General features: G+C 44.7%; 1 protein-coding gene across 1 annotated transcript in view; it reads right to left on the bottom strand.

The window, feature by feature from the left end:
- LOC126094753 (myrosinase 1-like) overlaps positions 1 to 26,443 on the bottom strand; it is a 317,488-nt gene that overhangs the window by 84,373 nt on the left and 206,672 nt on the right. The window contains exon 6 of the mRNA XM_049909304.1: positions 20,889 to 20,983. Within this exon, the coding sequence (XP_049765261.1) occupies positions 20,889 to 20,983 (95 nt within the window). The remainder of the gene's footprint in view (positions 1 to 20,888; positions 20,984 to 26,443) is intronic.

Here is a 26,443-nt window from a genome sequence, read left to right as displayed (position 1 = left end):
CTCGTAGACCACCAAATTTCAATAGTTCCTATTGTCTTTTTGTCTGAACTTAAAACGTGCACCTCATACTTCCATACAATGCTACACTCCAGATAAATACCGTCAGAAAAGCCTTTGTGACAAATAACAAATAAATATTTCTTTTTTTACAGAAATTCATTCCTTGCTTTCGCCAGTATACAATCTGTTACTATTTCTGCTGTCGTCACTTATTTTGTTTTCCAAATAAAAAACATGTGCTACATTTAGTATCTCATTTCCTATTTAATTCCTTCAAAGTAGCCTCGTTCGTTTTACTGTTGTAAAAATTCCCGAGGTAAAATAATACCCTATTCGGATCTCCAGGCGGGAACTATACAGCGAGATGTTGTCATCCGCAGAAAGGAAGAAAACATTCTACGGGTCGGAGGGTGGAACGTTAGATTCTTTAATCAGATTGTTATTAAGGAAGAGATTTTTAAAAAGGAAGTTCACAGGTTGAAGCGTGAATTAGCAGTGGTGGCAGGAGGAGTAGGATGTTTTGGTCAGGCGAGTACAGGGATTCAATAGAAAATATGAATGACAAATGAATAGATGTAGGCTTAGGCTTCCGCGGCCGTTGTCACAGTCTATAAACTTCTTCTGGGTATGTGACCGCATTGTCAATGAGTAAAATTGTCCAAAGTTTCGGCCACTGCCGCAAATGGCCTTCCTCAGGGTATTTTTGCAAAAAACAATAGGTTAATAGCGAACAAGGAAACAAAAAAACAATAGGTTAATAACGAACAAGGAAACAGCATAGTAAACGCATTATCGTAGCTAAAATAAATATAATGCAAACGCTCACCACAGTAATGCATGTTTATATGGCTAACAGTTTAGCGGAATAGAATGACGGAGCGTATGACGAGATTAAAAAAAAATTATTCATATAATTAACGGATGCGAAAATTTGATTGTGATTCGGAACTGGAATTCGCTAACAGGAAAAGAAAGAAAAGGAAAAACAGTAGACAACCATGGACTTGGGGAAAGGAGTGAAAAGGCGACTATGGGGCAAAATTTTACGTCGAACATAATTTAATAATCGCTAACACTGGATTTAATAATTACAAAATACGGAGATCAAGAAACCACATATTACATTTTAAGATATTTCCAGGACCATACGTGAACTCTGAGCATAAATTGTTGGTCTTTAACTGGAATTCAAAACTGAAGAAATTGCATGAGGGTATTAAAAAAGAAACAGTTTCTGGAAAATAGGATTTTGATGAACTGAAATAGCCAGAGGTTGCTGAGTGCCTCAAGGAGAGCTTTAGGCAACGATTGACGGAAATAGGGGAGTGGAATACAATAGAAGACGAATAGGTAGTTTTGACACATGAAACAGTGAAACAGTAGAGGATCGAATAGGGAAAAGACAAGGCCCAGTAGAAACCCATGGATAACAACGACGTACTGAATTTTATTGACGAAAGTGTCGTGCTTCAGTTTTTAAGAGTCCAAGAACGCAATTATTTGGAAGAGGGAAGGAATATATTATTACTACCATCCATTTTTTGCAAAATAACGTTAAACAATAGTTAAAGTTTATACAGAAGACCATAGCGAAAGTCCCTTTATTGTATGATCAAAAAACTGCAAAACAACAACTGGAAGCAGTTCCTTCCATATAATATCTAGGAGTCTGCGTACGGAGCGATTTGAAGTGGAACAACCACAAAAAAATAATCGCGAGTACGGCAGATGCCAGACTGAGATTCATTGGAAGAAACCTCAGGAAATATAGTCCGCCCACAAAGAAAGTAGCTTATACAACCCTTGTTCGACCAATAACTGAATATCGCTCGTCAATATGGGATCCGTACCAAGCAGGATTGACAGAGGAAATACAGGTCCAGAGAAGGACAGCACGTTCCGTTACACGTTCATTTAGTAACTCTGCAACACATTAAAACCTCCACTTTAAAATCCCTAGGGTGGAGAACACAGAGGGACAAAGGATATGCGCTAAAACTCAGATCAAATTATGAAACCCACTCTCACGAATAAAGCGTAAAATACAGCTGGTGTTGAGGCTTTGTCGCGCAATACCGAAGGTAGGGTGCTGGGAAAGTTAAAGGTCCGCCGCAGAGCGGCTAAAAGTGGGCAGTCCAGCACGAGGTGGACGACTAATTGGGAGCCACAGCGACACTTAGGTGGGCCCTCGAAACAGAGGTGGTAACCATGTGTGAGTCACGTATGGCCAATGCGGAGTCGACAGAGGTCAACTGATGCCCTGCGAGAAGCCCGCAGAGAAGACTCCCACACATTCGCAGTCTCCTGAATGACACGCAGTTTGTTGTGCATACTGTTATGCCACTCCGTCTCCCAAAGCCGATAAACCTTGCGCCTTGCGACGTAAGACAGAACACAGGTCAGTTTCAGAGATGTCCATCTCCAGGAGCGGTTTCCGCGTAGCCTGTTTGGCTAGTCTGTCAGCCAGTTGGTTGCCTGGGATTCTGACGTGTCCTGGGGTCCACACATACACCACTGAACGACTGGACCGTTCTAGGGTAGAGATGGACCCCTGCATGTTATCTACCAAAGGATGGTGAGGGTAGCACTGGTCGATAGCTTGTAAGCTGCTCAGGAAGTCAGAGCAGAGAAGAAACGACTCACCGGGACAGGAACGGGTGCACTGAAGTGCACAAGATATGGCCACAAGCTCTGCAGTGGATACACTGCAGCCTGAGGGCAAGGAATGCTGTTCAATATGGCTTCTGTAGATATAGGCAAAGTTCAACATTACCATCAGCCATCGAGCCGTCGGTGTAAACAACTTCAGAGCCCCGGAACACGGCAAGAATGGAGAAGAAGTGACAGCGGAGAGCGGCGGGGTTAGCGAAGTCCTTAGGGCCATGCAAAAGGTCCAGACGAAGCTTCGGCCGAGGTGTACACCATGGAGGTGTACGTGAATGGACCTCAAGTAGAGGTAGTAAAGGGAAGGGCTCCAGTTCAAAGAGAAGGGGTCGCACGTGAACCGCAATCATGGGCTCTGACCTGGGCCGCCGATGCGAGAATAAAATGCCGTGGGTGGGAAAAGGAGACGCTAACTCAGAGCTTAGGAGAACTACGAATGTGTGCAACGTAACTGGCGAACAGTTGTGTACGTCGGATCCGCAATGGAAGGACTCCGGCCTCAATCAGGACTCGTTCTAAAAGCTCCAGTCACTAGGCGAACGCCATAGTGACGCACTGGGTCGAGTAAACGCAACGCTGAGGGTGTCGCCGAACTGTAAATCAGACTTCCATAGTCAAGGTGGGATTGAACAAGGGCTCTGTAGAGATGCAGCAGCGTAGAGCGATCTGCACCCCAGTTGGTGTTGCTCATGCAGCGGAGAGCATTGAGGTGCTGGCAGCACTCCCGCTTAAGCTGATCAACGTGAGGTAGCCAAGTCAATTGGACGTCGAAAACCAGTCCTAAGAATCGATATGTCTCGACTACAGTGAGTGGATCGTCATTAACATAAAGGTCAGGTTCTGGATGAACGGTACGATGCCGACAGAAGTGTATGACACACGACTTCGTGGCTGAAAACTGTAATCCGTGGGTTAGAGCCCATGACTGCACCTTCTGAATGTGCCTGTGGGCGCGGCTCAGCAACACCAGTACTGCAGGAGCAATACGAAATGCAGAAATCATCTGCATACAGAGAAGGGGAGACCAACGGCCCTACAGCTGCTGCTAGGCCGTTAATGGCCACTAAAAATAGAGATACACTCGAAACGGAGCCCTGCGGAACGCCATTCTCCTAAATACGGGGGAACTATGGAAGGCACCAACTTGGACACGGAAAGTACAGAGAGCGAGAAGTTTTATATAAAAATCGGGAGCGGGCCCCGGAAACCCCACTCATATGATGTGGCAAGGAAATGATGTCACCAGGCCGTGTTGTATGTTTTACGTAAGTCAAAAAAGACGGCAACCAGATGTTGGCGTCTGGAAAAGGCTGTTCGGACGGCAGACTCGAGGGACACAAGATTATCAGTGGTAGAGGGACCCTGGCGGAAGTCGCCCTGACATGGAACCAGCAGGCCACGTGACTCCAGTGCCCAGCCCAATCGCTGACACACCATATGTTCCAGCAGCTTACAGATAACGTTGGTGAGGCTGATGGACCAATAGCTATTCACATTAAGCGGATTTTTAGTGGGCTTTAGCACTGGAATGATGGTGATGGTGTTCTCCAGCCATTGACATGGAAAGACGCCATCGCACCAGATCTGGTTGAAGCTGACGAGGAGATATCGCTTGTAGTCAGACGAAAGGTGTTTAATCATCTGACTGTGGATCCAGTCAGGCCCAGAAGCTGTGTTGGGGCAATGTGCAAGGGCGCTCAGGAGCTTCCACTCTATAAATGGAGCGTTATAGGATTCACTGTGGTGTGTAGTGAACGAGAGGACTTTCCTTTCCATCTGCCATTTGAGGGTGCAAAAGGCCAATGAGAAAGTTCTCTGTTGCAGAGGCTCGACCACGGTGCTCAGAAAAGTGCTCGGCAATTGCGTTTGCGTCAGTAGAGAGCACGCCATTGATGTTAACGTCAGCGACACCTGTTGGGGTCTGGTACTCAAAAACACGTCTGATCTTCATCCAGACTTGGGAAAGTGACGTATGGCACCCAATGGTCGACATGTACCTTTCCCAACACTCCTGTATCCGTCGTTTTATAAGCAGGCGAACGCAGGCATGAAGCTGCTTAAAGGCTATTATGTGCTCCAGGGATGAGTGCCGCTTATGTCGCTATAGAGGACGCCGACACTCTTTAATTGCCTCAGCTACTTCTGGGGACCATCAAGGGACTGTCTTTCGCCGGGGGCACCCTAGAGAACGAGAGATCACGTTTTCCGCAGCAGAAATTATCATTGTAGTGACCTGCTCAATCACAAGATCGATGGCACCAGGTGTGGTAGATTCAACGGTGACAGCAGAGGTGAAGGCAACCCGATCTACATCTACATCTACATTTATACTCCGCAAGCCACCCAACGGTGCGTGGCGGAGGGCACTTTACGTGTCACTGTCATTATCTCCCTTTTCTGTTCCAGTCGCGTATGGTTCGCGGGAAGAACGACTGTCTGAAAGCCTCCGTGCGCGCTCGAATCTCTCTAATTTTACATTCGTGATCTCCTCGGGAAGTATAAGTAGGGGGAAGCAATATATTCGATACCTCATCCAGAAACGCGCCCTCTCGAAACATGGTGAGCAAGCTACACCGCGATGCAGAGCGCCTCTCTTGCAGAGTCTGCCACTTGAGTGACCATCTGGGTAGGCGTCCTTGGGCATGACACTGGGGGAGTGTCAGGAAGATGAGGAAGTGGTCACTGCCACATAGGACATCATGTGTTCTCCAGTGGATAGATGGGAGAAGTTCTGGGCTGCAAATTGATAAGTCCATGGCTGAGTAACTGCCATGAGCCACACTGAAATGTGTGGCGGCCCCAGTGTTAAAGAGGCAGAAGTCGAGTTGGAACAGTAAATTTTCGACGTCTCTGCCATGGCCAGTAAGCATGGTGCTATTCACAACGGGGTATGGGCATTAAAATCTCTCAAAAGTAGATGAAAGTGCCCGCCACCATCAAGGGGGCAGATGTAGTCTTCCAGCTCTGAGAGCCGACTGAAACACGCAGAACGGGTGGGGCTACAATTGTTCTCGTAGCGGTGGTATAAGAGGTCATAGCGACAGGATGTAGGTGCTCAAATTTCCTCTTGGCCTCAGTGTATCTCAGTCGGTCCAGGGTCTTGTATTCCATGAATTTCTTCTCTGGCTGTAAAATCCTGCAGTCTCATGAGCAAAGGGAATGAGGCTCTCTGCAGTTGACACAGATGGGAGGTGGGGCACATGGAGTATTGGGATGGAAGTACGTCCGCAATCTCGACATGTGATGCTGGAAGTACAGCAGGAAGACTTCCAGCACTTAAAACACCGCATTGGGGGAGGGATATACGGCTTGACATCACAGCAGTAGACCATCACCTTGACCTTCTCGGGTAATGTGTCACCCTCGAAGGCCAAGATGAAGGCACCAGTGGCAACCTGATTAGCCCTTGGACCTGATGGACATGCTGGACCAAATGAATTCATCGTCTCTCTAAGTTGAAGCCCAGCTCGTCGCCAGACTGCAAAAGAAGATGCCTGTGGAATATAATACCCTGGACCATTTTTAAGAGCTTATGATTCGTGATGGTAACGGAAACATCCCCCAGCTTGTCACAAGCGAGTAACGCCCATGACTGGGCTGAGGATGCTGTTTTTATCAAGACTGACCAAGACCACATTTTAGACAAGCCCTCCACCTCCCACCTCCCTAAACTTGTCATCTAAATGCTCTATAAAAAACTGAGGCTTCATCAAAATAAAGGAATCCCCATTAGCTCTCGTACATATGAGGAACTGGGGTGAATAAGGTTCACTGCCGACTTAGGATCATACTTCCTTGCATTGTACTGAGACTTGGAATGCTTAGAGAGTGCTGGCGTTTGATCACCAGCAAGTGACGTCGTGGCAGGCTTCATGGCGTGTCATCTACCCTGATGCCCCCCACTCTGACCAGAGGCCCTCCCCACGTGCACCACTCAGCCACAGCAAAGGTCACCTGGCAGGATGGCCATTGCCGGGAGTCCTGATGCCCAAGGGTGACGGGCATGTACTCCTTGGCAAAAGTGGGGAGTTAACAGTGCAGGCATCAGTGAGCGATCCCTGTGTTGTCAGGGGGCTACAACCAACAGGGTACATGGCAGCCCAACTGAAATCGAGACAAATCCGACCAGGTTACGGTTTTCCAGTCGTCAAGGGTCCAATTGATGGACATGATCCCAGGAGATGCACTGCAGGCGATGTCGTGCTGTTAGCACAGGGACTCACGTCGGTCATCTGCTGCCATTGCCCATTGTCGAGACATTTAGCCACACTGCCCTGACTGGTGCGTTGGTCGTACGCCTCACATTGATTTCTGCAGTTATTTCACGCAGTGTTCCGTATCCGTTAGCACCGACGACTCTATGCAAACGCCGTTGCTCTCGGTCGTTAAGTCAAGCCCGTCGCCAACGTGTTGTCCGTTGTGACCGCTATTGCCTGATATTTAGTATTCTCCGCACATACTTGACACTGTGAATTTCGGAATATTGGACTTCTTAACGATTTCCGGAATGGAGTGTGCCAAGCGTCTAGTTCCAACTACCAATCCGCGTTTAAAGTGTTTTTATTCCCATCGTACCGCCTTAGTAACATCGGAAATCTCTTCACATGAATCACCTTAATACACATGACAGCTCCAGTACACTGTGCTTTCATATCTTGTGTACGCGATACTACCACCATATGCATATATACACTGAAGCGCCAAAGAAACTGGTATAGGCATGCGTACTCAAATACAGTAGTATGTAAAATGGTAGAATACGGCGCTGGGATCGGCAACGCCTATATAAGGCAATAATATAGACTAGATACGACTCTGACAGCATCCTGTCTGATCACCTGCATCCATTCATGGCCACTGTGCATTCTGACGGACTTGGGCAATTCCAGCAGGACAATGCGACACCCCAAACGTCCAGAATTGCTACAGAGTGGCTGTAGGAATACTCTTCGCAGTTTAAACACATACGCTGGCCACCAAACTACCCTAGACATGAACATTATTGAGCATATCTGGGATGCCTTGCAACGTGCTCTTCAGAAAAGATCTCCACCCTTCCTATTTTTATGGATTTCTGGACAGCACTGCAGGATTCATGGTGTCAGTTCCCTCCAGCAATACTTCACACATTAATCGAGTCCATGCCACGTCATATTAGGGCAGTTCCACGCACTTCTCTAAATTATCTCTATAGTGTTTTAAAGAGATACACGAGGGAACATGCAGTTCAAAAAAATGTTCAAATGTGTGAAATCTTATGGGACTTAACTGCTAAGGTCATCAGTCCCTAAGCTTACACACTACTTAACCTAAATTATCCTAAGCACAAACACACACACCCATGCCCGAGGGAGGACTCGAACCTCCGCCGGGACCAGCCGCAAAGTCCATGACTGCAGCGCCTTAGACCGCTCGGTGAACATGCAGTATACCCTGAGATAGCTAAGTCGTGGGATAGCGATACACTGCATGTTCCCTCGTGTATCTCGCAAGAACACCATAGAGGTAATTTAAGGAAGTGCGTCACCCACCCACCCACCCACACACACACACACACACACACACACACACACACACACACACACACACACAAATATTATGTGTGTATCACTATCCCATGACTTGGCCATCTGAGGGTATACTGCATATTTCCTTGTGTATCTCAGGAAAACACCATAAAGATAATTTAGAGACATTGGAGCCCACACAGAGGGTTTCCAGTAACAGTTCTTCCGGTGAACTGACGGACCGTACGCGAAGGTAGCTTGAGGAAAAAATCGTTGCTGTACTGCTGTTACTACTACTACTTTTATTTAAACGCTCCCGGATCGCCGCGCGAGATAGCACGCCTATCACTAGGAGTAAGATAGATACCGTCCACAAAAATATTAAAGACATCTTTGGAGAAAAGAGAACATCAAGAACTCAGGTGGAAAACCAGTCCTAAGCAAAGAAGGGAAACCAGAAAGGAGGAAGAAGTATATAGAGCGTCTATAGAAGGGCGATGTTCTTGAGGGCAATATTATGGAAAGGAAAGAGCACGTAGAGGAAGATGAGAATGGACGTATACTAATGCGTGAATAATTTGACAAAGCACTGAAAGACTTAAGTCAAAACAAGGCCCCAGGAGTAGACGACAGCCGGCCGCGGTGGTCTAGCGGTTCTAGGCGCTCAGTCCGGAACCGCGCGATTGCTACGGTCGCAGGTTCGAATCCTGCCTCGGGCATGGATGTGTGTGATGTCCTTAGGTTAGTTAGTTTTAAGTAATTCTAAGTTCTAGGGGACCGATGACCACAGATGTTAAGTCCCATAGTGCTCAGAGCCATTTGAACCAAGTAGACGACATTCCGTTAGAGCTATTGAAAACCTTGTGAGAGCCAGCCACGACAAAGCTCATCCATCTAGTGACCAAGATGTATGAGACAGGTGAAATACCCTCAGACTTCAAGAAGAATATAATGATTCCAATCCCAAAGAAAGCAGGTGCTGACATGTGTGAAAATTACCGAAGTATCAGTTTAATAAGCCGTAGTTGCAAAATACTAACACGAGTTCTTTATAAACGAATGGAAAAACTGGTAGAAGCTGACCTCGGGAAAGATCAGTTTGGATACCGAAACATTGGAACACGAGAGGCGATAATGACCCTACGACTTATCTTAGAAGATACTAGCATTTGTAGACTTAGAAAAACATTTTGACAATTTTCACTGGAATACACTCTTTCAAATTCTGAAGGGGACAGGTGTAAAATACAGGGAGCGAAAGGCTATTTACAATTTGTACAGAAACCAGAAGGCAGTTACAAAAGTCCAGGGACATGAAAGGAAGCGGTGGTTGAGAGAGAGTGTCTTACTCCCTTCTGCTTCCCTGACGTTATTCAATCTATATATTGAGCAAGCAGTAAAGCAAACAAAAGAAAAATTTGGAGTAGGAATTGAAATCCTAGAAGAAGAAATAAAAACTTTGAGGTTTTCCGTCGACATTGTAATTCTGTCAGAGACAGCAAAGGACCTGCAAGAGCAGCTGAACGGAATGGTCAGTGTATTGAAAGGATGGTATAAGGTGAAAATCAACAAAAGTAAAACGAGGTTAACAGAATGTAGTGGAATTAAATCAGGTGTTGCTGAAGGCATTAGATTAGGAAATAAGACACTGAAAATAGTAGATGAGTTTTGCTGTTTGGGGAGCAAAATAAATGATGATGATCGAATTAGAGAGGATATAAAATGTAGACTGGCTATGCCAAGGATATCGTTTCTGAAGAAGAGAAATTGAGTCAGGAGGCTTTTCTGAAAGTATTTGCATGGGGTGTATCCGTGTATGGAAATGAAATGTGGACGATAAACACTGTAGACAAGAAGAGAATAGAAGCTTTCGAAATGTGGTGCTACAGAAGAACGCTGCAGATTAGATGGGTAGGTCACGTAAGTAATGAAGAGGTACTGAATAGAACTGAGGAGAAGAGGAATTTGTGCCACAACTTGACTTGAAGAAGAGATCGGTTGGTAGGACGTGTTCTGAGGCATCAAGGGATCACCAATTTAGTATTGGAGGGAAGCGTGGAGGGCAAACATCGTAGAGGGAGACCAAGAGATGAATACACTAAACAGATTCAGAAGGATGTAGGTTGCAGTAGTTACTCGGAGGTGAAGAAGCTTGCACAGGGTAGAGTAGCATGGAGAGCTGCATCAAACCAGTCTCTGAACTGAAGATCACTGAACAACAACAAGGAACCCGTGTGAAATCGAGACAGGGTTTGGCCCTTAGGGTTACTAGCGTCATGGAAACTGGCTGCGGAGGACAGGTGATGAACAAACATGCGCAGGAAAAAGTTTTATCACCGGCATTTACCATTCTCTGGAACGCAATAACAACACTGTAAAAGAAAAACTGAAGTGCATCAAACAGCCATATCCTACACATTCTTCTAAATCACCTGGAATTAAGTTTTTACAGTCTCTTTACCAACAACAGGCGTCTACTTCCTCTTCACGTATCGTGTTTATGAGCATTGTTGCCTTCGTGATAAGCGTTATCGGTAGCACAAGTGGCTAACCTCCATCTCTGAAGGCTGAAAGTAGTGGATCTTGCTGAATGATTAAAAATAGACTTTCGTACAAGGTTAAAATTTACGTAATGATGTTCTTCAAATTTTATAACTGACAAAACCCGACGCAATAGACTTAAGACAAAACGTCTAATCGTATGTGATCACTGTTCAATTAAAACTTATGCGAATACACCTGCATTACACAAACGACCATAAACAGTTATTGCTTAGGGACAGTTAATCAGCAGTGGATAACACTAACACGCAAACATGACAAATACTGGTGAACCTCTGTAGCACAGCAAACTTATCTGGCACAGCCAGATGTAAACTAGCCGACCAACCGGGTACGCAGGGAAGCAAGTATTGCACACTAAACGCAAACATACCCAGCCAAAACCCTTACGCTGTGATCGATTTATTACCCACCGACCAGCTGTATAACAACCTTGGCATGTTATAGGTACAGACGTTGCAGCTGACCAGGAGATTTCGCAGGTGCCCAGCCCAGCATTGCCCATTCTCGAAAGGACTGACACCTTTTATGACGACCTATGATAACGGTAACGAGCAGTGCGCGATACCCGAAACTCGAAACCACCTTACCCTTGCATGATCCGTCGCAGATAGCAGGAAACCGCTACTGCTCTTACTATCCGACCATACTATCGCAGAGGATTTTTTCCCTTGGCGCTTGCCTTGGCCTTTTTTCCTCTGCCCACTTCACTTTTCGTCCACTGTCTATCTCCTCGGTGCGACCGTGTTAGTGGGTAATTCTACCCTGACGTACATATAACATCAGTGCCACACATCCCGTGAAGCCCTCGACTAGTAACTAACAAATACGGAGGTGACAGTAGATCTTTTGTGATGGTCACCACGTCGGTGTGGGCGTGGAGGGGCTCCACCCTTTAGATAAAACCGTGTATTAAACATTCATCGATTACTCTGTGATAGCTGTTTTCTGTCTGTTGTCTGGTGGTAAAATAATGAAAAATGACTTCATTAGAATGAGTAAAGGCTGATGTCGATATTTACTCGCACCTACGGTACAAATGGCACTTACTAACTACACACGTCCCTTACTCCACTTTCTGTGTACTTCCAGACTGTGATAGTGTTTGAGAATTGTAACACAAATGATAATACAGTCAAAAAGTTCTAGTTACAAGAAAATTCTCCTCTGAATCGAATCTGTTCCCCACTCAGGCCTCAGTTTTCGAGTAATAAGATTTTTGTAAACGCTTACTGTAGCTATACGTTACATGTATCTAACAAAATGACACTTCCAAATGCAAAAAAAAGTCATTTCAAAAAGGAAATAAGGAAATGAGTAACACCTGAAAATACTTTTTCTCCTAATTCTTGCTTCATGAATCTCACTCTTTAAAGACCAACAGTAGTCGGACAGTACTGCTGTACTCAATATCCCGTAACAAGACGTTTACATTTGATATGTATGATGATAGGAACGTTCTCCATGTTCATCGTTAACAGCGCCAATGTTATTCGGAAAGAAATACCAATGATCATTCAAGTAATGTAATTTAAGTGACATTTTAATCCCAAAACGTGATGAGATGTCAACAGCTTTTGTACAATATCGCGATAGCGCTTTACCCTGTGGTAAACACTTGTGAAAGATGGCTATGGCATTCTTTCACCAACACTGAAAGGTGAAAAAAATGCTCATCAGACACAAATCCCTAATTTTCCATCATTCAGAAATGCCTTCCATCACTTTTGCTTCACTGATCATTGTAGAATTCTCACGCAAATTTTGTCCCTGGCTCCCAGAAAGTTTTTGATAAGACCCAATATAAAATGCAAGGAGGTAGATACACTTTTTTGGGTTAACAACGGAAGTGTTCACCACTTTCTTCTTAAGAAAAGGCCATTTTTCCCATAACAGTGTTTTTATTTGTCTCTCATCATCCACTCACATTTAAAGCAACATTTCCTTGTGTACCCAAACTGCATGCTAAGAAGATTTGCACATGTACGCCATTCGTAATTTTTTTACTGGATAGGTGTAATTAGCAGGCATAAAGTTCTCATATGTCTCTCAGATTAACTACATGAGCACCTGAAACAGGTGCAAATTTCTTCCCAATGTGAAGAGTTGCGGCTTTCGAACTAAATATGCTGGAATCATTGAGTAACGCCACTCATTTACACTGACATCATGGCCAAGAGTCTACATAAAGGACTCAGTATCTTTGGAGAGATATTCAGCAGTATCAAAGCGACAGTAGTGATAAAGACTCATTTTCGTGTCACGAAGAAGAAGATTCGATACTTTTAATCGCGATACTGAACAATTAGCCTGTTGCTTCAACAAAATTCAGTCATGAACAATTTCACTGAGATCCCTTTGAGGTAAAAAGTATGGCTCATTTCATTCACAATAGCCTTTAAATGCTGGTTCAGCATGCAGATTTCTTTCGCTGTCTTCTGTGAGTTCCTCACCGTTTCGCCCACACTCACTGTCTCTTTCTCGGGAAACACTGTAATCGACATTTGTCCATTGTGATATGCAGGCCTTATGGCAGAGGATAAATTAGGATAGTGACAAACTACCTATTGCCTTCTGTCTCGGATTCTTCGGCCGACGTTCGTCTGATGATTTTACGCACGTTTCGCCACCATGAGTGGCTGGCATTGTCAAAACTTCATCCTGCAGTGCTGATGGTGAACTCGAGCCGAGCGCTCTCTCTCTCTCTCTCTCTCTCTCTCTCTCTCTCTCTCTCTCTATTTATTAATTTATTTATTTGAACTTTTCATTCTCCGCCCTGACGGGGTAGAGCGGGCTGTTTGAGGGCTTGCTATTAGCCCTTTCCAGCCATAGGTTTTAACAGTTTTATTTTTAAGCATTTATTACATTTTTCTTGCTATACAGTCCAAGTTTTCTTGGTTCTTTAACATTTATCAATGACATTTTTAACTAGTTTTACGTTGTTACAGTTTGTTCTTTTAACTAATTTTACATTGCAATTTGTTCCTTAACATTTATAGTTCATATTTATAGCTAGTTTACGATACAGGTAATATCTTAATGTTACATTACATATATTTTACAGTTTTAATTTTTACAAAGGAGATTAGGTGGAAACAAAACATAGGCAACTGAATTATAAAGAGCAATAGTAGGAACACTAATAGTAGTAAGAAGGTATTATACTCGTCACAGGTGGTTGATAGGACGGTATCAGTGTATAGTTGTATTTTTCTTTCCCATTTGTTACATTTAGTTGTACATTATATTTTGTGTTTACAAACAGTTTTTTTTTCCATTTTTGTTGCAGAGCGAGGGAGGGGGGAGTGGAAAGGAGTCGGGATTTTATTTGGTATGTCTTGGTGAATGTTTTAATGGGACATGTTCTTGTGTATATGGTAGAGTGTGTTTTATTCGTGTGTCCTTTCGTCTAGGTGCGGGAGGATGATGGTATTTGTTGTGATTGGTGACAGGATTGGAGCGAGATCGGGGTACGTCTTTGCTGTTTTGTGTACGATTGTGTGAAAGGGTGTTGTGTATTTGAATTTAGGTTTCCTGTGTATTCTTTTGTTGACTGTTCAAAATGGCTCTGAGCACTATGGGATTTAACTTCTCAGATCATCAGTCACCTAGAACTGAGAACTACTTAAACCTAACTAACCTAAGGACATCACACACATCCATGGCCGAGGCAGGATTCGAACCTGCGACCGTAGCGGTCGCTCGGTTCCAGACTGTAGCGCCTAGAACCGCTCGGCCACCATGGCCGGCTGTTAACTGTGATAATGTCTTTTATGTCTGGTCTTTTGTTTAGGATATGGTTTCCGTGTCTGGCTCTCAGTCTGGCTAGTCTGGTCTGTAGTGGCTCCACTCTGGCTGCCTCATAGACTTCGCTGCTGGGTGTTATATATGGTAGCCTTGCGATACTGGGTAGGATTCTGCGTTCCGTGCTAAACAGACTTTTCGCAGTTGATGCGTGTATGACTCCCAGGGGGGCTGCTGCGTACTCTAGAACTGGATGAATGAAGGTTATGTATGTGTGTAGTGCGGTTTGAGTGTTGCAGCCATGGAAGCGTCCCTGTACCTGTTGTAATTACGAATGGCGCACATGTGCAAATCTTCTTAGCATGCAGTTTGGGTACACAAGGAAATGTTGCTTTAAATGTGAGTGGATGATGAGAGACAAATAAAAACACTGTTATGGGAAAAATGGCCTTTTCTTAAGAAGAAAGTGGTGAACACTTCCGTTGTTAACCCAAAAAAGTGTATCTACCTCCGTTGCATTTTATATTGGGTCTTATCAAAAACTTTCTGGGAGCCAAGGACAAAATTTGCATGAGAATTGTACAATGATCAGTGAAGCAAAAGTGATGGAAGACCCACCTGATGCACCTCCTTAACAAAACCGACTCAGACAAAACCTAGGTATCTGGCTGTGTCGTTTAGTTGTAGGGGACTATTCCATAGTATTAGTCGTATGTCGTGTTCGTTCTGTTGTTTCTTGTTTGTTAGGAGTCTTTGTCTGAAGATGACTGTCTGTGTCTTAGTTGTGTTAAGTCCTAACCTCCATTTTACCATCCAAGTTTCCAATCGGTGGAGGTATGTAGTCATTTTCTGTTGCACTGTCGTTGTGCGTAATTCTGTACACCAGTAGGCCGTGTCGTCTGCTATAGCCCAATTTCTTCGTGGGGAGTTGTTACCGTAGGAATGTCGGCAGTGTAGAGTGCATACACAAGTGGGGAAAAGATGCCACCTTGAGGGACGCCAGCTTGTGGGGTACAGGCTCCGACACCTGATTGGCGACATGCACCCAGCAGGTCCAGTTGGAGATATATGTTTTGATTCGCCTTACTACTTTGGCTGGGATGCCCATGCTGATTAGTTTGAACAGCAGGCCCTGATGCCATGAACAGCAGGCCCTGATGCCATAGTTTGTCGAAAGCCCGTTCTATGTCCAGGAACACTGCGAGTGTGCAGTGTCCCTGGTTGAACCCTTTGGTAATACTGTCTGTCAGTTTGAGCAGAGGGTCCTTAGTCGAATGGCTCTGAGCACTATGGGACTTAACATCTGAGGTCATCAGTCCCCTAGAACGTAGAACTACTTAAGCCTAGCTAACCTAAGGACATCACACACATCCATGCCCGAGGCAGGATTCGAACCTGCTCCTGTGGCGGTCACGCGGTTCCAGACTGAAGCGCCTATAACCGCACAGCCACAGCGGACGGCTCGTTAGTAGAGTGGTTGTGTCTGAATCCTGCTTGTGTGAGGGGAAGTAGGTTTTTCGTCTCGACGTGAGTTCTTATGCGGTCAGTTATTATTCGTTCGTAGATCTTTCCAATCACGACCAGTAGAGATATGGTTCTGTATGATTTTGGGTCAATCGTAGGTTTGTCAGGTTTGGGGATCATGATAGTCTTGCTTCTCCCCCAGTTTCTTGATATTGTCTCATTGTGTAGGCACTAGTTAAAAATGAAGGATAGGATGAGGATTATGGTGTGGAAGGGGGCTTTCTGTAGGTGAATGCGTCTGATGTCATTCTGTCCTGGGGCGTAGTTGCGTCCTGAGAAGATCGCATCTGCTATTTCTGCGTCTGTGATGTCTTTGGTGAGGGCCTGCTGTTCTTCGGTTTCAATTGTTGGGGAGCTTAACAGGGTTTCTAGTTGCGGATCTACATGTTGTCTGAATGTGTCGTCGAATCTGTTGTAATTTGGAAATCATTATACTACTTGTAATGTTTCTTTGAAGGTCGTTGCTTGCTCAAGGGCGTCTGTTGTAGGTTCATTATTTACTATTAAAGTTTTAGTGTGTGACTGGAGTTGCCCTGTGAGTGTTTTGAATCTGTTCCAGAATTTCCCCCATTCCTGTAGTCCAATTTGCTACATGTGTCGTCCCATTGTCTTTGTCTGTGTTGAGATATTAGTCTTTTGATTCTAGCGTTTAGTCTGTTCCATTGTCTCTTTAGGTTTGGGTTGTCAGCTAGTCTCATCTGCCGCTGTAGTCGCTTTTTCTGTCGTATTAGGTCTATTGCTGCTTCTGGGATGATGAGTTTCCAGTTTCCTATTACTTTGGTGGGGACTGCTTCCTGTACTGCTTTGGTGATGGCTGTTTCGAGTTTGTCGGAGGTCGTCTTCGTCAGTAATGATTATTGGAATGGATAGTGCGTGGTTGAGTGTATCCTGGTATTTTTCCCAGTCTGCTCTGTTGTATTGGCATATTATTCTTCTGTGGGAGTGGTTGGAGGGGGAAGATTGGCGGATGTGGAAAAGAGGATGGGTAGGTGGTCGCTTGTGATGGAGTCTCCAATTCGGGGTAGGTGAAATTAATTGTCTGAGTCAGGGCCATGTAGGATGTGGTCTGGGGCTGAGATTCCTTCATGTCCTATGAAGGTCAGTTCATATAATGGGACTTCTCACTTGGGTAGTGAACATGCCCTGGCCTGTGGTCAGGAGATCAAATAGTCTGCGTCCGTTTCCGTTGTCTACTCTGTCGCCAAGCCTACGGTGTCTCGCATTAAAATCTCCTACTAGGATAGAGCGGTCAAATGAGATGATATATCGTATGAACTGGTCCTGCAGCGCCGTCCCTGGGGGTGGGGGGGAAGGGGGGGTTATACAAGCATGCTATTCTGAGGGTTCGTCTGTTGCTGTCTTTTATTTCGATCGCGATGGCTTCTGTGTTGTCAAAGGCAGCTGAAAGGGTGATGATTTCTTTCGCAGAAATTTTGTTGATGACGTAAATGGTCACTCCTCCTCTGCCGTCCTGCTTGTCTTTCCTATATGTGTTTTATTTTGGGAGATCGCATTTGGCTCCATTTTGAGCCGCGTTTCTGCAAAAGCCGCGACGTGCACGTTTTCTTTGTGGAGCATAAGCATCATTATGGGGCGCTTGGATTAGATTCCTTTCGCGTTTGCGAAAAGGCGGTTCAAATAATCCGTCACTTTGGCTTCGTCCATGGTGGTGAGGGGGTAGGGTGGGGCTGTACTTTCCTACTTTCGTGTGTGTGTTTGTGTATCGGGTTGTGTGTGCTGTGGCGAGCCTTGCGGTGGGGTGAGGGAGGGGGAGCGGGGACGTGGTGTGTGATCGTGTTGTGAGCGCCAGTGTGTTTGTATTTCTGGGTCCCATCTGTCGGTTACGGTGACACGGATTACATTTCTCACTTGGGTAGTGAACATGCCCTTTTGGAGGAGTCGTCTGGATGCTCTGTCAATTGATTTCTTGACGTCCTCACGGTGGTCTTGTAATAAATCCACCAAGACCGTTGTGAGGAGTCTGATTAGGTCATTTTTAAGTACTACTTCTTCTGTGAAGATTTCTTCTGGCGGGAGGGAGGGGAGGAGGATATTAGTGTTTAACGTCCCGTCGACAACGAGGTCATTAGAGACGGAGCGCAAGCTCGGGTGAGGGAAGGATGGGGAAGGAAATCGGCCGTGCCCTTTCATAGGAACCATCCCGGCATTTGCCTGAAGCGATTTAGGGAAATCACGGAAAACCTAAATCAGGATGGCCGGACGCGGGATTGAACCGTCGTCCTCCCGAATGCGAGTCCAGTGTGCTAACCACTGCGCCACCTCGCTCGGTTTGGCGGGAGGGTGCGGCCGCAGACTACATGTACCTGGCGCGCCCACGTCCGAGGTTTCTCTGCGGTCATTTCCGATGCGGTTTTCCTCTTGCTACATGCGACGATCTTTCGCTGCCGTAATGGAAGCCAGGATCAGTTTACCTTAAGGTTTTCTTCTTTCTTGTTGAAGCTATTCCCATGTTTTTGTATTTCTGTAGCCTCTCTGAACAAGTGGGTGTGACAGTGCTTCTCTACAGGCAGAATGTCCGTGTCGGCGAATTTTACGACGTGCTAGGTCTCACACAGTGCGTCCTCTGCCACGGTCGATTTCTCCAGCTGCTCCAACTTGCTATGTCGCTTATGTTCTTTGATGCTGGTGTTGATTGATCGTCCTGTCATTCTGACATAAACTTTTCCCTTGTGCATGGTATGCGGTATATTCCCGACATTGCAAGTGGGTCCCTTTTCTCGTCTGCGGGCTGAGACACACTTTAATCATCTTTGTCGGTTTGAAAATGGTCTTTATGACGTCTTTGCGCAGTAGTCGGCCGATTCTGTCCGTCACTCTGGGAATGTATGGCAGAAATGCACATCTATAAACAGTAGTTTCTTGTAACTGAGAAGAAACCATGGGTAAAAGAACAAATACTTCAGCTGATCGATGAAATACAATATGTACAAGAGACAAGATGAAATAATAAGAGAGGAGGACCAGGAACGAAGTGCTCGGATTAAAAATGGTCTAAGACAGACGGGGATGTAGTCTTTTGTCCCTACAGTTCAATCTGTACATCGAAAAAGCAATTACGATATAAAAGAAAGACTCAGGAGTGGAATTAAAATTCAAGGTAAAAGGATATCAATGATACGACTTGCTGATGGCATTGAAGAAGAATTGCATGATCTACTGAATTGAATGAACGCTCTAATCAGTACAGGATATGAATTGAGAGTAAATCGAAGAAAGGCGAAATTAATGAGAAGTGGTAGAAATTAGAACAGCGTGAAACTTAACATCGGGATAAATGGTCACGAAGTAGATGGAGTTAAGGAATTCCACTACCTAGGCAGCGAAATAATCAACGACGCACAGAGCAAGGAGGACATCAAAAGCAGACTAGCACTGGCAAAACTGGCATTCCTGGCCAATAGAAATCTACTAGTGCCAAACATAGTGCTTAGTTTGACGAGGAAATGTCTTGGTTTGTAAGTTTGGAGCACAGCATTGTATGGTAGTGAAACTTGGACTGTGGGAAAACCGGAACAGAAGAGAATCTAAGCAATTGAGATGTTGTGTTACACTCGAATGATGAAAATTAGGTGGACTGATAAGACAAGGAATGAGGAGGTTCTGCATAGAATGAGAGAAGAAAGAAATATGTGGAAAACACTGACAAAGAGAAGGGTTAGGATGATACGAAATCTATTTAGACGACAGGAAATGAGTTCCATGGTACTAGAGGAAGCTGTAGAGGGAAAAAATTGTAAATGAAGGCAGAGATTGGAATACATCCGGCAAATAATTGAGGACGTAGGTTGTAAGTTCTACTCTGAGATGAAGAGGTTGGCACAGGAGAGCAGTTCGTGGCTGTCCCCATCAAACCAGCCAGAAGACTGATGACTCAAAAAAAGGAGGTTTCGGAGGAGACGTAGTGGACGAAATTTTGGTAAGGATCCCATGTCTGTCAAAGGCAGCTGAAAGGGTGATGATTTCTTTCGCAGAAATGCAAAATCAGTTTGAGGGTCCAACGACTTTCAGATCTCCCGACAACGAGCTCTGAGCAGAGTGCTGTAGGAGCACATGGCACGACCAGTGTTTAGAGTACTTGTCATCGGGTTCTCTTCTACGTGACGGAGGACCTCTTCCTCAAAGTCAGCAGCGCATCCGTGGAGCACCACAACCATCCCTCCTAGTCTCGAACGTACCAATCTCTCGCAGTCGTTGTCTGTCGCACTCCCACGAAGAGACTGTCCAAGGCGCCCTCTTCTCTGCTTGTGTGCGTAGTGTAAAATAGGAGATTTGAAAGTGATCCCATCTTCAAATGTTTTATATCCAAACCGAACGTTTAGGGACAAATTTGCTCATCAAAACATTACCCATTAAGTCCTCTGCACAACCCCAAGAAGCATGTAATAGAAATTCTAAATCTGCCATGCACGGTCAGCCAGACCCATCCCACAGTTGGGTAAGAACCACCGCTGCTTCCAGTAGCACAAAAGTAAAATTTTGTTCATGATGTTCCGACATAATGTGCGAGCAAGGACCACAACTTGGATCACTAAATTTTATTTTTTCTTCAGTTTCCGCCACAGTTGCCTTCAAAAATCTTTATTTGTGGCAACATTGTCCCTTCTTAAACCATAGCCTGTAAAAGTTAATGTACGTATGTATGTGTGCACTGGTAAAAATGTATGTTAACATTTACAATGAAGACTATCGCTTGAGACTGGACAGTCTAGTCCGACACTATTCACCACTAATAAAATTTTTGGAACAAACTGTGTCGGAAACTGAAGAAAAAATAAAATTTAAAGCTTCGTTATTTACTGTTCTTTCTGCTGTAGCGACTTCAGTGACCAGACCAACATGTATACAAATGAATGACTTTGAACTTACATTAAACTGCAAGGCCCTTTCAGCAGCCTCGATGTCTTCTGATGAATTGGTGGCCGGGTGGTAGAAGTTTGAGTTGAGCGTAATACTGAGTTGCCCTAAAAAGAAGGACAAAAGTAAGGAAACACAGTTTGTTTGTTTTCAAAGACTCCACACACACACACACACACACACACACACACACACACACACACACACACACACAAACACAACGAATAACATGAAACTGAAAGCAAATGAGTTTACAGAGAAAACTTCGTTTCGTGATTCGTCCATGCGCTTGCCACCATATTTCCAAAAGTACAAACACTTACCACACACTTCGTGTAGATTAAGACAGGCTCCGGACAGTTATACGAGATGTGTCCCAAGCCTATAGGTCTAAAATTATACAGATGTAAAGCTTTATAAAGTGAGTGGTTTGAGATAAGACATAATGATCGCAAATGAGCATTTCAAGCAGCTCGGGACCTTGAATGAGCCTTACGAGAACAATGTTTTATGTTTCATAAACAGCAGTTGGTTGTCATAACGACGTTGTTAGAAAACAGTTGAAAGTTACATGAGACCAAATATGGGTAGGCGGGAAATTATTCAGCGGGCCAAATAATGCGCTTTCGTTATTATAAAGACCGCTGTGTGAAAGGAAGCGCTATTTGGTGCTTCAGCTGTTTTCTGATTCAGGTCTCGAAGCCTCCCGCTTTAGTTCACTTTACAGAAGTTCGAATAATGTTACTAGTCACTATTTTACCATTTTCCAAATAATCATCCTTAATGACCCGCTGTACCTAAAAACAAAGTCGTCACTTTTCCTACTGAAGAAACGATTTTATTTGTGCTCTTCCTCCTTCACCGATACGTTATGTTGATTGTATAATTTTTCTGCGCTTTTCCACTTTCGCTTATCTAATATTTTTAGAGTTGTTTGCCTATGAGTTTTAATTCTTGTTACTGTTTATCCGACGTTTATCAGTATTTTAGATGTAGTGCCGATCTCTCAGTCTCCCTCAGGTTACCGAGCGAGGTGGCGCAGTGGTTAGCACACTGGACTTGCAGTCGGGAGGACGATGGTTCAAACCCGCGTCCGGGCATCCAGATTTAGGTTTTCTGTGATCTCCCTAAATCCCTCCAGGTAAATACCGAGTTGGCTCCTTTCAAATGGCACGGCCGATTTCCTTCCCCATCCTTGGCACAATCCGATTTTGTGCTCCGTCTCTAATGACCTGGATGTCGACGGGACTTCAGATCTAATGTTCCTTCCTTCTTTCTTTCCTTCCTCCCCTCAGGTTACTACGCTGCTGAGCATTCCGCATCGTGTTTTCAATCTCTATCTCTCCTAGTCTTTCACGCATTCTTCCGTTTACCGTTTCAGGGGTCCTAAGCAGCGGCATCTTCCTTCGGATATTCCCACCAACACTGCTTTCGCTTGAGAGGAATCCGTCTGACCCCATTACTCGTGTCTTTCTACTTTTCTTGACTCTTTGTTTACTTTGCCTCCTGATACCTGTTTGTGAAGATAGTAACACTCTCGAAAGAGGCTACATTTTTATGATCAATAAAAGTGTGGGGCTGCAGTCCTCATCTCTATCCCAAGCCAGATAATACGGTCTTTCTAGTTTTCTTGACTCTTTGTTTACTTTGCCTCCTGATACCTGTTTGTGAAGATAGTAACACTCTCGAAAGAGGCTACATTTTTATGATCAATAAAAGTGTGGGGCTGCAGTCCTCATCTCTATCCCAAGCCAGATAATACGGTCTTTCAGTCCACCAGCAGGTAGCAAAGCAGAGAAATTAATAAGGTGGGCATAAGACAGTGACGATCGTTTTTCTACCCCGTGATGAAACGTGTCCGCCCATTTCTGGCTAACTCGTTTCATGAAAATCAACCTCTGTTTCCGTTTAAGTTTAATTTACGACAATTATTTTAATGTGGGAACAAGCAGTTATCAATCAGAGCAGAAGTAATTACGATCTAACATGTAGATAGTACTCTCATCTAGGCCTTTTCTGTGTTTATGATGAACCTCTTAATACGGCGACGTAGGAGCAATTCTGATTTCACAATGTAATAAAAGTTACGCCACTTGGCGCCTATGGACTGTGCATGTCAGTTCTCTGTGGCTTATTTCTGAAGTCTGCCGGAAAACGAGGGATCCTGGAGTGCCGCCTCCAGCGCACGCTACATGATAGCGGTGGAGGGGGGGGGGGGGGAGGGCGGTGACGAGTTATCTCGCCTTTGTCGGCTGGGCATGAAATTTTCTGGACAATAGCAACTCTCCGCCCACACATTTAGGGTCGATTGTAAGCTGTCTTTGCCGTTACGCGTCTGAGGTGTGCTCCCACGCGATGGCACAGCAACAATTTGACGCCATGCATGGTCGTTTCACATTTCAAACGTTCAAGACACGCTCTATTGTTTTTTCGTTGAGCTGGTCACCAAGGTGAAAATTTCACTAGGGATGAGGAATTCGTAAGGATAGTCTCCGCTGGTTCGTAGGGCGATCTCTGGTCGCACACCTCTATTGGCCGATGGAAATATTACCACGGTGTTTCCTTGGACACACCAGAAGAGAGTGGGTATTCCAGATGACAATTGCCTCTCGTCTGCGAGCTCAACTAGTAAAAAGGCATGGCAAGGCAGGTATCGGGTTCCGACTATGGCGTGGTGCAGATTAGTATCTCGTTCCGATGTCTGACTTCTACTGAGGCTTGATAAGACGTAGTTAATCAGGCCTCGTGTGATCTCTAGGGACGTCATCGTAACGTTTCATCTCACTTGACGTCGTATTCATAATTTCTGTTTTAATTGTTTCATTTCATTCACTATTGGCGACTGGTCTCTCATGCAGGGGAGGGGGGGGGTGAAGGGGGGGGGGGAGGGTGGTCACTACCGTGCAAAGTGCATGTAACGCCTCTTGTATGGTATGTTCCACAATACCTTGCGCGCCAATCATGCATGTGCAAATAGAAACTGCGATGGTGTAATGCTTCATTGAGCCTACATGTCATCCGGTTTGAGCGTAGATGCTCGTCAATTATAGAGGTACGCTGACAATTTCCTACTCCCCGTTATGTTGCCCTTCATGGCAAGCCACGCTGGACTCACGTTTTACCAAAATAATGCCCACCTGCACACGGCTAGAGTTTCTAGTGCATATCTTCATGCTTGCCAGAAACTGCCTTGGCCAGCAACGTCGCCAGAAATTTTCCCCAATGGAGAACATTTGGAGCATTATAGGCAGTGTCCTCGAACCAGCTAGGGATTTTGACCATCTGATGTGCCAGTCGGACACAATTTGGCACGATATCTGTCAGGAGGACAACCAGCAACTCCATCAATCAACGTGAAGCCAAATAACCACTTGCATTCAGTGCGAGAGATGTACCAGCGCGTTACTGACTTGTTCATTTCTGAAGCTTTTTCTCGTGAATAAGTTATGCAATTTTTTCTGAAACTATAATCATTTTTTTGTCTGTCCATGCACATCACATGCGAGCTAACATCCTAAACATGTTCGGGCTCACATGCGGTTCCTCTTCGTCGAAATGTCTTGGCTCAAACTCGTCTAGGGGTTTAACCACTCGTGTCACATTACTCTCCCTAAATTATACATTTGTGACCCTTTGGTTAAACTGTCTGGGTGATGGCATGTTTGCGAAAAGCAAAGTTAATGTAACATATAGTAAAAGTAATAATAATATCGTGAACGACCCATAAATGATGTAGTCCACACAGTTGCGATTTGGTTAGAATAATGTTTGTTCAGAAAGCAAACTAATAGCGAAAGTGGTCGTATTTATAATTAGTATTACACTCGAGCGCATATCCAGTTCGATCATTCACAATCTCATCACGAAATACAAGTCTAATATTCCACCTCGTTATCTTCGCGAAAAGTTTAGAGTTCACACCAGGCGCGCGGCTGCTCACACTCACAGACTCAGTCCCGCGATACCACACAACTCGAAATTTCCTAAGTCGGTTTACTTCCTAGCTGCCTAAACACCGACCGTCAGCTTTCGCGTCTCCACCAGCGCTGTCTGTTTCCGCGTCTCCATCCGAACTGTCCACTTTGGTGTCTCGACCACAACTGTCCTCTGCCCGTCTCCGACCGTCCTGAAGCCGTCCATCTGATTGGCTACAGCTTATTCTACATTACTTTACATTTTCACGTATTTAAATAATCAAAGCTTGACCACTTTCACGTTCTCAATAAAGTAACAATAAAATCCACTACATAATAAACGTTAAATTCTTTTACATAAAACCAATACAATTTCCTTCTTAACTTTGAATATCACGACCAGTAGTCTTGCACCAAAGTGCTTTCTGATAAATGAATAAAGATTGTTACAAAACTTGTTAATTTCACTTTAACAGTAAATCCTAAACTATTATAGATACGATCAATATTCAAGTTTTATTGGGATCACCATGAAAATTTATGGAGGATGGCAGATTAAAATTATTGTTGCTTGAGTCCTAGCATTTCTACAGAATTAAATAGTTTTCATAAATGTTTTCTTTATGGCCGATCTTAGGTCCGCCATATTTAACACTGCTGCGTCTCCTCGGCCAAAAAAGCCTTCTACTGTATTTCCTATGACGTAGGTTCGCGTCTGCCTCACTCGCACACTACAGCGCTTGGGCCTCAATAGACAATAGACGCCTGTGAGTTTCCCCATCTCGTGGTGAATCTGCGCCCTTTGTGGCACGCGGTCCTGGACGAAAGGGCTCGTTTCACCATTCATGCAGACTGACTCTTTCGGCCATATATTTAATTGAGAGCGCAATGGTGGTTAACTCTCACACATCAAATCTATCGATTTCCATCCAGTTCGGATTAGTCCTTTGTTGTGCGTCACTTTTTTCTTAGACTGCATTAATTCCTAGATAGGAGATTCTTTTCCTTAATTTTATTTCATGTGGATCAATCACCAAGTGTAAGTCTTTCAGTTGGATGCCAAATTGGTGACTTGCGAGTCCCTGAAGGGCTGTAGAATAGTATACCTGGTGTATGCAGACACACTTTATAAATCTTCCCTGGTGACACAGTATGCAAGACAGAACAGGTCAGGAGCCAGTCAAAATTCCAGCAACGAATAAGAGAATTGAGATGGGTGCCCAAGCCAGCAACACAGCAGATTGACATCATGGTAACAGAGAGATTCAACCATAAAGGTGACCACATAAAGTGGTGCAAGAAAGTATAAGTCAGTTGCAAGAATAACTGTTCAGTATATTGGAATGGCAAAAAGAGCATCTGAAAGGTAAAGTTGTGAAATTCTGACACGAACAAGAGAGCTGACCAGATGCAAAAAGCTGGCCATGTGTCGTCATTGCCACCTCACAGTAGCACGATGAACGTGGGCTAGCCTTGCTTTCATATTGCTCGTTTCCAGTGATTGTATGCTCAAATTCAGCTGACTACCATGGAAGAGAAACCTACGCCAGCCTGATATCTACCCATCCAGGTGTCTGTGAGCTCCTATGAACAGCAAGCTCACCTTGGGTACTCTGACACAGACAGCTACGACACTAGCCACTCATGCTGAGG

Source organism: Schistocerca cancellata, chromosome 8, assembly GCF_023864275.1.
Source record: "Schistocerca cancellata isolate TAMUIC-IGC-003103 chromosome 8, iqSchCanc2.1, whole genome shotgun sequence".
Classification (NCBI taxonomy): Eukaryota; Metazoa; Arthropoda; class Insecta; order Orthoptera; family Acrididae; genus Schistocerca; species Schistocerca cancellata.
Note: the sequence above shows the minus strand (reverse complement) of the source record. Positions and strands in the feature narration are given on the sequence as shown.